This window comes from Dipodomys spectabilis, unplaced genomic scaffold, assembly GCF_019054845.1.
Source record: "Dipodomys spectabilis isolate Male_0828 unplaced genomic scaffold, ASM1905484v1 ptg000728l, whole genome shotgun sequence".
Taxonomy (NCBI): domain Eukaryota; kingdom Metazoa; phylum Chordata; class Mammalia; order Rodentia; family Heteromyidae; genus Dipodomys; species Dipodomys spectabilis.
In genome coordinates, this window is record NW_024871405.1 from 157404 (window position 1) to 170716 (window position 13313).

At 57.4% G+C, this 13313-nt stretch overlaps 2 protein-coding genes across 3 annotated transcripts in view; one reads left to right on the forward strand and one right to left on the reverse strand.

The window, feature by feature from the left end:
* Positions 1–13078, forward strand: part of Osbpl5 (oxysterol binding protein like 5) — a 47479-nt gene extending 34401 nt beyond the window's left edge. For both annotated transcript variants that reach the window (XM_042672577.1, XM_042672576.1), the window contains exons 11-22: positions 199–280; positions 801–899; positions 1269–1365; positions 2806–2904; positions 8171–8268; positions 8589–8678; positions 8770–8906; positions 9030–9215; positions 9481–9607; positions 10279–10411; positions 10915–11017; positions 12003–13078. In XM_042672577.1, the coding sequence (XP_042528511.1) occupies positions 199–280; positions 801–899; positions 1269–1365; positions 2806–2904; positions 8171–8268; positions 8589–8678; positions 8770–8906; positions 9030–9215; positions 9481–9607; positions 10279–10411; positions 10915–11017; positions 12003–12141 (1390 nt within the window). In that variant the 3' untranslated portion in view covers positions 12142–13078. The remainder of the gene's footprint in view (positions 1–198; positions 281–800; positions 900–1268; positions 1366–2805; positions 2905–8170; positions 8269–8588; positions 8679–8769; positions 8907–9029; positions 9216–9480; positions 9608–10278; positions 10412–10914; positions 11018–12002) is intronic.
* Positions 1–13313, reverse strand: part of Dhcr7 (7-dehydrocholesterol reductase) — a 365017-nt gene that overhangs the window by 127942 nt on the left and 223762 nt on the right. The window lies entirely within an intron of this gene.

The window sequence follows — 13313 nt, forward strand, 5'->3', positions numbered from 1 at the left end:
GTTAGGTAGAGAACCCACTTCCTGTGGTGTGGCCCCTCCGGGAGACGGGCTGCGAACGCGCCTGCTTCAGGGCTTCCTGGCCTGTCATGGTCAGGGCCAGGGTGGGTGGAGCAGAGGGAGATCCTGTGGTAAGAAGGGACTGGGGTGGGAAGATGGAGGGGACCCCAGCCCGGAGCCAACGCCCCGACCCTGCTGCAGGGCAGCCACGGAGGAAGACCCCTACTGCCGCATGAAGCTCGTGCTGAGATGGTACTTGTCTGGCTTCTATAAGAAGCCCAAGGTGAGGAAGTCCAGCACGGAGGGACTGCAGCAGCCTGCCCACGCGGCCCCGTCCCCCATCCCCTCTGCCCATGAAGCCCCGTCCCCCCATTGCCCCTGCCCACGCAGCCCCGTCCCCTGAGCCACCATACAATTCTGAAAGGTCCTGGCCTCCCCGCTGTGGCCGGGGTCCTCAGAGACTAAGGCGGGTCCTGGCTTCCTGTGGAGGAACCCTAGGAATGCCAGGTGATGCTGGGTGGTTCCTAGCTTCTAGAGGACCCGCGTGGTCCAGTCCTAGGAAAACAGCCTCAGGCTGCCACAGGCAGGAAAGAGGGCAGGGCCTCAGGAGGCCGCTGGCTGCAGGGTTTTATAGTGCTTTGCTCATGGAATCCTGGCACGGGGCTCCCAGCAGGCCACTCTGGTGGTGGGGCTGTGGCTGGACGCTGGCAGCCCAGCAGACCCCTCCCAGTGATGCCAGCGTCCACCATGCGCACCGTGCCCGGCCCAGCCTGGTTGTTCACTGGCTCCGTGCTTCCCGGCAGGGGATCAAGAAGCCCTACAACCCCATCTTGGGGGAGACCTTCCGCTGCTGCTGGCGCCACCCAGAGACCAACAGCCACACCTTCTACATAGCAGAGCAGGCAAGACACCTGCCCTGCGGGCCATGGGCCACCTCTCTCGCCCAGCTTGGGTGGGCTTCCTGGCTGTAGCGGGGCTGGCCTGACCCCGAGGGCAGCCTGCCTGGCTAGCCACTCCCAGGGATATTGTCCCGGAAGGTGCAGACACTGCCAGCCATGAAAGCACAAAGTGTCACCTGATGTGGGAGGCAGTGGGTCGCATTTCCCAGGGGGACACTCAGCGGGTGCTGCGGGATTCGAGTCTGCTTCCAGGCCCTGTTTCCCTGAGGTCCCCTGCCAATGCCCTCACGCCTGCCCCTGGGGTAGGGCGGGGAGGGGAGGGGAGCGTGCTTCTGCTCTCCCAGCCGTCTCCAGAGCCTTCTTTACTCCTAGGTGTCCCACCACCCGCCTGTGTCCGCCTTCCATGTCAGCAACCGGAAGGATGGGTTCTGCATCAGCGGCAGCATCACAGCCAAGTCGAGGTTCTACGGTGAGGAGGGGGGCTCCTCCGTGCTTCCTGGGTCTCAGAGAAGTGAGGGGAGGTCCAGGCTCCAGCGCCTCAGTGATGCCCTGACATGCCTCCCCTGTCCCTTATGGGGGGGGGGGGACACACTCAGATCCTGCATCTGGATCTCATCACCCTCAGCTCAGGACTGCAGAGAACTCATGAGGAGTGTGGGGGAGGAGAACCTTACAAGGACGCAGTCCAGAGCCACGCCGTCCAGCCACAGCCACCAGCCACTTGCATAGGTTTAGAGGGGGCCCGGGCTGGCGCTCAGAGGTAAAGTGCTGATCTAGCACTGCAGGGGCCCTGACTTCCATCTCCAGCCCTGCAAGCATGTGTAAATCCAAGCAAATAAATCAGTAGACTCAGTTAGTGCCAGCAGCTCTCGCCTGTAATCCTAGTTACTCAAGGAGGCTGCGATCGGACAACTGAAGCCAGCCCAGGCAGGAGCACCCAGGAGAACTATCTCCAGTTGACTGCAGCTCAAGTAGTAGAGTGCCAACCTTGAGTGAAAACACTAAAGGCCCTGAGTTCAAGCCCCAGTGACAGCACACACACACACACACACACACCACAACACACACGCACACACCACAACACACACACACACACCACAACACACGCCACACACACACACCACACACACACACCACAACACACACACCACAACACACACACACACACACACCACAACACACACACACACACCACAACACACACACACACCACAACACACACACACACCACAACACAACACACCACAACACACACCACAACACACACACACACCACAACACACACACACAACACACACACACAACACACACACACACACCACAACACACACACACAACACACACACACCACAACACACACACACACCACACACGCACACACACACACAACACACCACAACACACACACACACACCACACACCACACACGCACACACACCACACACACACACCACACACGCACACACGCGCGCGCACACACACACACACACACACCACACACCACACACGCACACACACCACACACACACACCACACACGCACACACGCGCGCACACACACACACACACACACCACACACGCACACACACACCACACACACACACCACACACGCACACACGCACACACACACACACACACACACACTATCCATGAGGGGCCTCCACTTGTGGCCCCTGGTTTGAGTAAGTTAAACACGCCATTATCCTGCGGCAGGCTAAATCCCCTCTGAGGATGGAGGCTGGCGCCCACTGGACAGGGCTTTCTTTTGTGGAATGTGAGACTCAGAGCTGCCCCTCGGGAGGTGCCGGGAACTCCGGCTGGGGCTGGCGGCTGGCGGCTGGTGGCTGGCTGTGTGCCAGGGGCTGTCTGCACTCACCAGTCCTCCCCCATCTCGCCCCACCTCTGCAGGGAACTCCCTGTCAGCCCTCCTGGACGGCAAGGCCACGCTCACGTTGCTGCAGCGCGGGGAGGAGTACACCCTCACCATGCCCTATGCCCACTGCAGAGGTGAGAGTGGGGCCCGGACTCGCCCTCTACAGGGCTGTCACGGCAGACACTTTGGTATCTTTTGGTTTAAAGATGCCCATATTTTTGCTGGGTGCTAGGTGCTCACCCCTATAATCCTCAGAAGACTGAGATCTGAGGATCATAGTGAGAAGCCAACCCAAGCAGGAAAGTCTCTGAGATCCTTATCTCCAATTAACCAGCAAAGGCCAGAGTGGAGCTGTGGCTCAAGGGCTAGAGTGCCAGCCTTGAGTGAAAAAGCTAAGGGACAGCATCCAGGCCCTGAGTTCAAGCCCCAGTACAGGCACAACAAAAGGCAGGTGTCAGTGGCTCACGACTCTAATCCTAGCTACTCAGGAGGCTGAGATCTGAGGATCACAGCCTAGAGTCAGCCTAGGCAGGAAAGTAAGTGAAACGCTTACCTCCAGTTAATCACCAAAAGCCAGAAGTAGTAGAACTCTAGCCTTGAGCATGAGAGCTTAGAGTGTCCAGGCCCTGAGTTCGAGCCCAGGACCAGTGCAAGCAGACATACAAAAAAATTCATATTGTGCCTTGGCTCATCAGGCTGAGTGTTGACTTTCTTCCTTTTGAGGGCATTGTGTGTGTGGCTGCCAGGGTGGTAGATGGTCAGCTGCTGCCCCGTGGCCGGCCCTACTGCCCCCGGAGATCCCCCCAGGTCTCTGTCTCTGGTGCTCTGTGTTCTCACGGCTTTGTCCAGGGTTACTTTTTAATTAGACTTTTTTTAAAGAGTAATGATCTTTTTTTCCCTTTTTTTTTTTGTCGGTCGTGGGGCTTGAACTCTGGGCCTGGGCGCTGTCCCTCAGCTCTTCAGCTCAAGGTTAGCGCTCTACCGCTTGAGCCACAGAGCCACTTCCAGTTTTCTAGAGATTTTTTGGAGATAAGAGTCTCATGGACTTTCCTGCCCGGGCTGGCTTTGAACCATGATCCTCAGATCTCAGCCTCCTGAGTAGCTAGGACTACAGGTGTGAGCCACCTGCTCCTGGCAAGAGTAATAATTTTAGGGCTGGGAAGGTGGCTCAGTGGTAGAGTGTTGGTTTAGCATGCATGAAGCCCTGGATTCAATTCTTCAGTACCACATAAACAGAAAAGGCTAGAAGTGGCAATGTGGCTCAAGTGGTAGAGTGTCAGCCTTGAGCAAAAGAAGGTCAAGGACAATCCCCAGGCTCTGAGTTCAAGCCCCAGCACTGGCAAAAAAAAAAAAAAAAAAGAATAATGATTTTATTTTATTTTACTTATTTATTTTTGTCGGTTATGGGGCTTGAACTTCAGGGTCTGACCGCTGTCCCTATGCTCTTCAGCTCAAGGCTAGCGCTCTACCACTTGAGCCACAGAGCCACTTCCAGTTTTCTAGAGATTTATTGGAGATAAGAGTCTCACGGACTTTCCTGCCTGGGCTGGCTTTGAACTAAGATCCTCCCATCTCAGCTTCCTGAGTACCGGCGTGAGCCACTGGCACCTGGCTTATTTTTAAAAATGTAATTTTATTGTTATTACTGAATGTATAGAGGCGTCACCATTGAATACGTCAGGTTCTTTTTGGACACGCCCTTCTTTGCTTTCCCCGTTTCCCTGTCCCATCCCTGCCTACAAGTTGCTTGTGGGCACATTTTTCGCTTTCCACACGGTGTCTACGGCATGCCACATCTGCATTTGTTCATCCTTCCTGCCTCCATTTCTGTGCTCCCCTTTTGCCCCCTCAAAGAGACAAATCCAAAAGCAAAACAACAACAAACAATAACAACAAAAAAATGCATGCTTCCCTTTCCTGGAATTCGTTTTGATACATAGTATTTCAGATGTTCAAAAGAGTTGCCCCACAGAGTACCTCCTTGTCTGTGTGCTGCGGACGCCTAGGGTCCCACACCGGTATCGTGTGCGGCGTGTTTTAGATCTGGCTTCCACGCAGGGGAGAAGATGCGCGCCATTTTGTGAGACTGTTTTCTTGAGCAGCTTCCACACCGACTTCCACCAACCCTGTGAGAGATCCCTTTCCCCACATCCTCACCGGCAGACATCGCTGCGGTTTTGCTCTTCGTGGCTGCTAGTCCACCTGGGTCAGATGGAATTTAGTGTGGTTTTGATTTGCGTTTCTTTTCGTGTGAGGAGGCTGAGCATCTAGTCACTTACCAGCCATTTGTACGTCTGCTTCTGAGAGATGCCTGTTTAGATTCACTTGCCCATCTATTATTAGTGATTGTTCTTTTGCTGTTTTGTGTTTTGTTTTTAGTTCTTTGTGTATTCTGGATATCATTTTGCTGCATACCTGGTAAAGATTTCTCTTCCCATTCTGTGGATTGTCTCCTGGCTCTAATCATTTTTTGGTGTTTTTTTTTTTCTTCTTCTTCTTTTTTTTGCTTGTCAGCAGCTTTTAAACTTGATGTCCTATCTGTCCATCCTTGTTCTTATTTACTGGGCAATAGGAATCCCACTCAGAAAATAATTCCTTATACCTGTATCTTCCAGCATTTTCCCCACATTTTCCTGCAGTAGATTTGAAGTTTCAGATTGTTTGCATGTTGTGTGCCAGCCCTGGGGTTTGAACTCAGGACTTGGGTACTGTCCCTGAGATTTTCTCGCTGCTCCTCTGCCTGAGCCACAGTGCCACTTCTGGCTTTTTCTGAGTAGTTTATTGGAGATGAGTCTCACAGACTTTCCTGTCTGGACTGGCTTCAAACTGCGATTCTCAGATCTCAGCCTCCAGTGACTGGCCAGATCTTACTTTTTTGATCTAACTGGAGCTGATTTAGGTACACAGTAAGAGATGGGAGTCAAGTTTGAGGCTCCTGCAGGTGGATGATCATCTCTGGTGCACCAGTCCATGTAGAGTCTGCCCTTTCTCCACTGAGTGGTTTTGCTTCTGGAATAAAGAAATAAAAATCACAGCTGTGTGGTTTTATACCCAGATCTTCTATTCTCTGCACATCTGCTTTTGTGCCAGTACCAAGATTATTTTGGCTGTGTAATATAACTTGAAGTCTAGTATCATGATAGCTTCCAGCACTGCTCTTTTTACTCTAGATGGCTTTTGCTATTGATAGTCTTTCATGCTTCACATGAATTTTTTGATTGATTTTTCTATTTTTGTGAAGAATGACGTTGGGACTTAATGTGTCTTGAATTGTTGGATTCAGTTTGGAAGAATTTTTGCTTGTTTGTTGGTTATGGGGCTTGAACTCAGGGCCTGGGTAGTGTCTCTGAGCTTTTTCGCTCAAGTCTAGTGCTCCACCATTTGAACCACAGCACCACTTCTAGTCTTCTGGTGGTTAACTGGAGATAAGAGTCTCATGGGCAAGCCGGGTGCCGGGCTACTCAGGAGGCTGAAATCTGAGGATCATGGTTCAAAGCCAGCCCGGGCAGGAAAGTTCGTGAGACTCTTATCTCCAATAAACCGCTAGAAAACCGGAAGTGGTGCTGTGGCTCAAGTGGCAGAACGCTCGCCTTGAGCTGAAGAGCACAAGGACAGCACCCAAGCCCAGAGTTCAAGCCCCCCGACCGACAAAAAAAAGCAAACAACAACAACAAAAAAGAGTCTCATGTGCTTTCCTGCCCCATCTGGCTTTGAACTGTGATCTTCACATGTCAGTAGCTAGAATTACAGGCATGAGCCACCAGTGCCCGGCTTGGAAGAGTTTCCGAGGAGAATTTCTGCATGCAAGTTCATCAGTGAGATTGGTGTACAGTTCCCTTTTCTTCAGTCTCTGACCAGTGTTGGCACGAGTGTAACACTGGCTTCACGGAAGAGTCGGAGGAGTGCTGGTGTTAGCTCTTCTTAAAGGTCTGATGGAATTTGGCACTAAAGCCATCCAGTCCACTTCTCTTTGTTGGGCAAGTCTTTATTCTGCTTCAGCCTCATTGCTTCTTATAGATTTATTGATCGTGGTTCATCTCCTCCTGATTCAGCTTTGGTAGGCCGAGCATGTGAATGTAGATATTTGTTCTGGATTTTCCAGTTTCTTTGAGTGTAGTTTTTTGAAGTATTCCTTCATGATTCTTTGGATTTCTTTGGTATTTGTTGTGATACTCACTTTTCATCTCTAATTTCATTAATTTTAGTCTCTTCACTTCTTTTTGGTCAAATTAGCTAGAGGTTTATTCATCTTAATTTTAAAAATACAATTTTTATTGATTCTTTGTATCTTTTTTTTTTTTTTGTCAGTCATGGGGTCTGAGCTCTGGGCCTGGGCGCTGTCCCTCAGCTCTTCAGCTCAAGGCAAGCACTCTACCGCTTGAGCCACAGCACCACTTCTGGCTTTTTCTGCTTATGTGGTGCTGAGGAATTGAACCCAGGGCCTCATCCATGCAAGCAAACACTCTATCACTGAGCCACCTTCCCAGCCCTGTATCACTTTGTTTTCTAGTCTCTGTTTCATTCCTTTCTGCCGTAATCTTGGCAATTTCTCTTCATCTGCTAACTTGGGGCTTGGCTTCTTCACAGTTCTAGTAGAAGCGTGAGGTGCACCATCAGGCTACTTACTCATTAGCTCAGTCTTTGTCAACTCTGAAGCTGCAAGTTTTCCTCCCAGCACTGCCTTGCTGTGGGGGGGCTCTCACTGCTGTAGGGGGGGCTCTCACTGCTGTGGGGGGGCTCTCACTGCTGTGGGGGGGCTCTCACTGCTGTGGGTGGGGGGCTCTCACTGCTGTGGGTGGGGGGCTCTCTGCTGTGGGGGGGGCTCTCACTGCTGTGGGGGGGCTCTCACTGCTGTGGGGGGCTCTCACTGCTGTGGGGGGGGCTCTCACTGCTGTGGGGGGGCTCTCACTGCTGTGGGGGGGCTCTCACTGCTGTGGGGGGCTCTCACTGCTGTGGGTGGGGGGCTCTCACTGCTGTGGGGGGCTCTCACTGCTGTGGGGGGGGGGCTTTCACTGTGGCCAGAGTGGGAAGACTCCTGCCCTTCACTCCTGGACAGGAAGCTGCACTGAGTGTTCAGTGTGCTGGGCACCATCCTGGGACCCATCTGGGGCAGAGGATGCCTGGCCTGAGGACAGGGCCTGGGCACGGTGGCACGTGCCTGTGACAGATGCCGTGAGAGTCTCAGGGGAGTGTGGCCTGAGCTTCCTGGGTGTGGGAGCTCCTGGCCCTGAGCAAAACCGAGGGAGGACCAGGGCCCCTCCCCAGGGATGTCAATCAGCAACAGGCCCGCCCTAGCTCCTCAGAGGAGCCCTGCCCTGTGCCAGCTCTGCCCCTGGGGGTGTCCCCTCCCCCTCGGGCTCAGTACAGCCAGGCCTCACCCACTACCCCGGCGCTTTTCAGGGATCCTGTATGGAACCATGTCTCTGGAGCTGGGGGGGAAAGTGAGCATCACGTGTGAGAAGAACAGCCTCCAAGCCGAGCTGGAGTTCAAGCTCAAGGTACAGGTGCAGCTGCGGCGGGCAGGCCGGGCTCCCGCGGAGGAGCGAGGCCTTGGGGGTCCTGTGTGCCCCGGAGACATTGCGGCACTTCACATCCCAAGGACATAGAGGGCAAGGGCTGCCGTCAGGTCACACAGCAAAGCCAGGACAGGCATAGCCGGGCCACTGCCACCGTGAGCACGGGGCCCTGGGGGGAAGCAGCCTCGTCCCAGCCGTGGTGGGGACAGTGACCACTCTGTGCCCAAGGATGGGTCTCTGGATAGAGCTGCCTCCTCCTGCTGTCTCACCTGGCGTCTGTCTGTCCTGGGTCTGTCCTGCAGCCTTTCTTTGGAGGTAGTGCCAGCATCAACCAGGTGTCAGGCACAGTGACGTTGGGAGAGGAGGTCCTGGCGCGGCTCACCGGACACTGGGTAAGGACGCGCTCCTCGGCCAGCCTCGTTGGGCCCAGGGCGGCCTCTGCGCAGGCCGGCCGCTCTGACCCCACCTGGCCATCCGGGGCAGGACGGAGATGTGTTTATCAAGGAGGAAGGCCGCGGAAGCAGCGAGCTCTTCTGGAGCCCGAGTGAGGAGGTCCGTGGACAGAGGCTGAAGCGGCACACAGTGCTGTTGGAAGAGCAAGGCGAGCTGGAGTCGGAGAGGTGAGGCCTTGCCCTCGCCCAGCTCCCCGCGGGCCCCGGCCCCCCGCGGGCACGGGCGTCAGGCAGGGGTGCTGCCTGTGCCTGTGGCAGAGCGCAGGCTGGCTGAGCACCGGTCCCCCCCAGGCTCTGGCAGCACGTCACCAGGGCCATCCGGGAGGGCGACCAGCACAAGGCCACGCGGGAGAAGTCGGCGCTGGAGGAGGCGCAGCGGCAGCGCTCGCGCCAGCGCCAGCAGACCCTCACCCCCTGGAAGCCACAGCTGTTCCGCCTAGACCCGCTCACCCAGGAGTGGCACTACCGCTACGAGAAGTGAGTGGGCCGTGGAGAGCCCGCGGCCCGGGCCTGGGGCGGCCCCGGCAGGCTGCCGCTGTCCCTGCGCCCCGGGGCTCCAGGCTCTGCTCCCAGCCAGGCCCGGACGGGAGGGACGGTCACGCGAGGCCCCTGTAGCCCTCCCTGGAGTCCCCTGAACGGAGGCCACCCCTGGGTCACCATGGGAGGCTGAGGCCTGGGCCAGAGCAGCTAGGGTCCTCTGGAGCCACTGCCGCAGCCGACGGACCCCTGTGGACCCCCCCAGCCACAGCCCTTGGGACCCCCTGAAGGACATGGCGCAGTTTGAGAAAGACGGAGTCCTACACACCCAGAGGCGGGAGACCATGGTCCACCAGGCCACCCTCCTGGGCAGCCCAGGACCCGGGCACGAGGTCAGCGCCCCACCCCGTCCCCAGCCCAGCGCCTTCTCCCCACACCATCTCTCACCCAGCTCCCCTGCCTCTGAGACCAGCTCTGCCACGCTCCCTTCCCCAGCCCACCGCGGGCCTCCACCCCTGGCTGCCCGCCCCTCCCTGTCCAGCAAGGCCCACGCTGCCCGGGCTGCAGGATGCGTGCGAGCGCAAGTGCGCTCCCCTCTCAAAGCCAGTCTCTGCCAGGCGCTGTAGTGCACAGGCGAGCGACAGCTCGGGCCGCCCATGGCCGCCCGGGGGCCGGAGGGGCAGCCCGCATTGCACACATTGGGAGCCTGGGGCAGGCAAGAGGGAAGGCAGGGAGCCTCCGGAGGAAGTAGGGGAGACGCCTCCCGCGAGGAATAGCGTTGGGGACACATCCGCCGAGGCCCAGTCCACACTCACCACATCCTGGGGGTACTCTGCACAGGCAGAGCCCTCACCCCTGCAGAGTCACCAAGGGGACACTGAGGCCCAGAGAAACAATGTGGCTGCTCTAGTTCATGCCAGAGTGGAGATTCAAGCCACCCTGGGTCAACTGCAGAGCCACCAGCTTCCTTCTCCATGTCTGGTGCCAGCCTGGTGTCAGGTGCCATATTCCTGAGAGAGGGTGGAGTGAGGGGATGCCCCTGCCATGGCTTTTCTCTCCACAGAGGCCCGGCCCAGACCGGAGAATCCGCAAGGCAAGCGACCAGCCGTCTGGCCACAGCCAGGTCACCGAGAGCAGCGGTTCGACGCCAGAGTCCTGCCCGGAACTGTCAGATGAGGATGGGGACTTTGTTCCTGGTGAGCCATCCTGCGGCCAGGCCCTGGTGGGCATCTTGAAGGGTGGGAGGGAGACGTCAGCTCTACCAGCAGTCCCTCTGCAGGATGGCCAGGGCCTGAGAAGTGCCGGCATCACCAGCCCCGCCGCCCCCGGGGCTCCATGAGCATGGCCAAGGGGCTAGTGAGGATGCAGCTGGGGTGGCAGGGGGAGGGAGAGCTAGGGACCATGCAGGGACGCCTGGGCTGCAGAGGCATGGAAGAGGCAAGCCAGGCCTCCGTGCCTTTCCTGCGACGGACAGCCGTGTCCCCCGCGAGTCCTGCCTCTGCGGCCTCCCAGGGCTTGCTAGAGGGCCTGAACTCGTTCCCCAACTGCCCCCCACGCCTCTCCCCGCCTCCCCCCTGCCCCGGGCTGGCTCCCACAGGTGTCGCAAGCAACGAGACATGGTCCGCACAGGCTTCGCCCCCCCCAACCCCAGCTTACCCATGGCGTCTCCCATCTTCTATTTCTGGTCCCCCACATCCAGGCAGTGAGAGCCCGTGCCCCGGGTGCAGGAAGGAGGCCCAGCGGCTGTGGGCACTGCAGGAGGCCATGCTGTCCATCCGGGAGACCCAGCAGGAGCTGCACAGGTAGCCAGGCTGCCCCACCCCGGAGGCGGGAAGAAAGCAGGGCTGGGACAGGCTGCCAAGCAGGAGCTGGCTGAGCCGGCCAGCTGCCCAGGCTCAGCTGACATTGAGCCTGAGCTTCAAGGAAGCTACAGGAGGAACTGGGTGGGGACTTGGGTACAGCTCCAGTGTATATAGGGACAGGGGCCACCAGAGAGAAGCTGAGATGGCCAGGAAGTGCAACTAGACTGAAGCAGACTCTCATAGCCAAGTCCAGAGGCCCCAGACCAGGGCTGCATGAGCAGACACATCCAGTATCTCTGTCCAGGAGGATGCTGGACACGGGGCCGCCGAGCTCACCTCTGCTGAGGCTCCTCTCCTCTGCCAACATATGGCATCAGGAGGGATGGGGGCGGCCAGTGCTGGCCTTGAACTCAGCCTGAGCCCTGTCCCTGAGCGTTTTCACTCAAGGCCACTGCTCTACCACCTAAGCTACAGCTCCACTTCCTGCTTTTGGGTGGTTCATTGGAGCTAAGAGTCTCACAGACTTTCCTGGCTGGGCTGGCTTTGAACCTTGATCCTCGATCTCAGCCTCCTGAGTAGCTAGGATGACAGGCCTCATCATCATCCCATGAACTTGGGCCCTGTGACCTTACTGTAGTTTAATTCCCACTCCAGTCACCAGCACCAGCCCAGCACAATCCGGGTCCCAGGGCCAGGGCTGTAGCTTACAGCTTGCTCTCCCCACAGGGGTGTCAGCAAGGATGCCAGAGCCCAGCCCCTCCCCCCCCCCCCCGGAAAGTGCACAGAGAAGCCCAGCACAGCGGCATGCCTGGCCGCGGGCACTAGCTAGCCCTCTGCCCCACGTACAGCCCTGACCCCTCAGGTGGAACATGCCGTCCTGACTCCCTCTCTCCTGGACACCAGCACCTGGCCGGGCACAGGGAGGGGGGCAGGCAGGCAGGCAGTGCAGCTCCCACACAGCTCCCTCTCCTGTCATGCATTCCAGGCACCTCTCGGCCATCCTGAGCTGCACAGTTCGGACCAGACAGGCACCAGCCCCAAGCCTCCTGCACAGCCCCCGCACCTGGTTTCTGCTCTGTGTGTTCCTGTCCTGCCAGCTCTTCATGAACTACATCCTTAAATAAGAGCTCTTTGAGACTGGGGACAGGGGTATTGTCTGCCCATCTGCCTCCCAGGCACCCAGCACTTTATGCCAGACCCAGGAAGCAGAGAGGACGGCACACAGGGGACAGCAGGCAGGGCCTGCGGCCGCCAGGGCTCTGTGACCCCAGTGTGCTGTGGGACCGAGCGGGGGTGGGACCCTGGCCTCTCCCATGGGGCCCTCTGCCCAGCACCGGCCTTAATGCTAAAGCCAAATTCAGCTTCTGCTCTGTACCTGTCCCTGGTCCTCACGCCCACACTTGCGACATGGCATGGATGGATCTGGGGGACAGAGGGGCTGCCCAAGGCTTTGCATGGCCACACCACAGTGGCAGTGAGCCAGGAGGGGTCCAGAAGCAGGCTGAAGCAAAGAGCCAGCAGCCACCCGGCTCCTCAGCCTGAGACCCAGCCACGCTGCTGAGGTCCTGGGGCCACCGTGGGGAGGACAGCGGGGCTCTCACCCGCCATGGCGTTCTTTGGATGGGAGCAAAGACAGGTAGGTACCAGACCATCCCCAGCCCAGCAGCCAGAGCTCAGCGGCGGCCGGGGTGTGCCCTGGGGACAGCAAGTGGGGCATGGAGCCCCAGAGGACGGGGCCGCAGCCTGCCGCATAGTCTTCCTGTTCCCTTTTTTTACACATAACTGCAATATTGGAGCCGCTGCCTGCAGTGGTCGGCGCCTGGTGGCCGTCAGTGGCGCTGTGTGTGTGTGTGTGTGTGTGTGTGAGAGAGCGAGTGAGTGTGCGTGTCAGCATCTACCCGGATTCACATTCGGAGCCTTAAACTAATCTGTGGGTGTCATCCCAGCCGTAGCTGGTCATTTCATTTTCCAAGTTTGTACCCAGTTCTTGTCTTCACATCTCCTGTTGGGAACATGTCTAGATTCTTTGCCTTGAATAAATGGAAACTCATGTTGCCTGTTCTGTGGGGAGTTGTGGGGAATGGGGGTTCCCAAGGAGAGTGGATAACCAGCTTGGGGATGTCAAGAGCAAACGGTGTGGAGTTGACAGTGGGGAGCAGATAGCTGGCCTCCTGCACTGGCAGGCGAGTAGGGCAAAACTCAAGATTGCCTGTGCTGATCCTGGCATAGTCCCCTCCTTCACTGTGAGCGCTTAGGACCACAGTTCAAAGCCATCCCGGCCAGGAAAGTCTGTGAA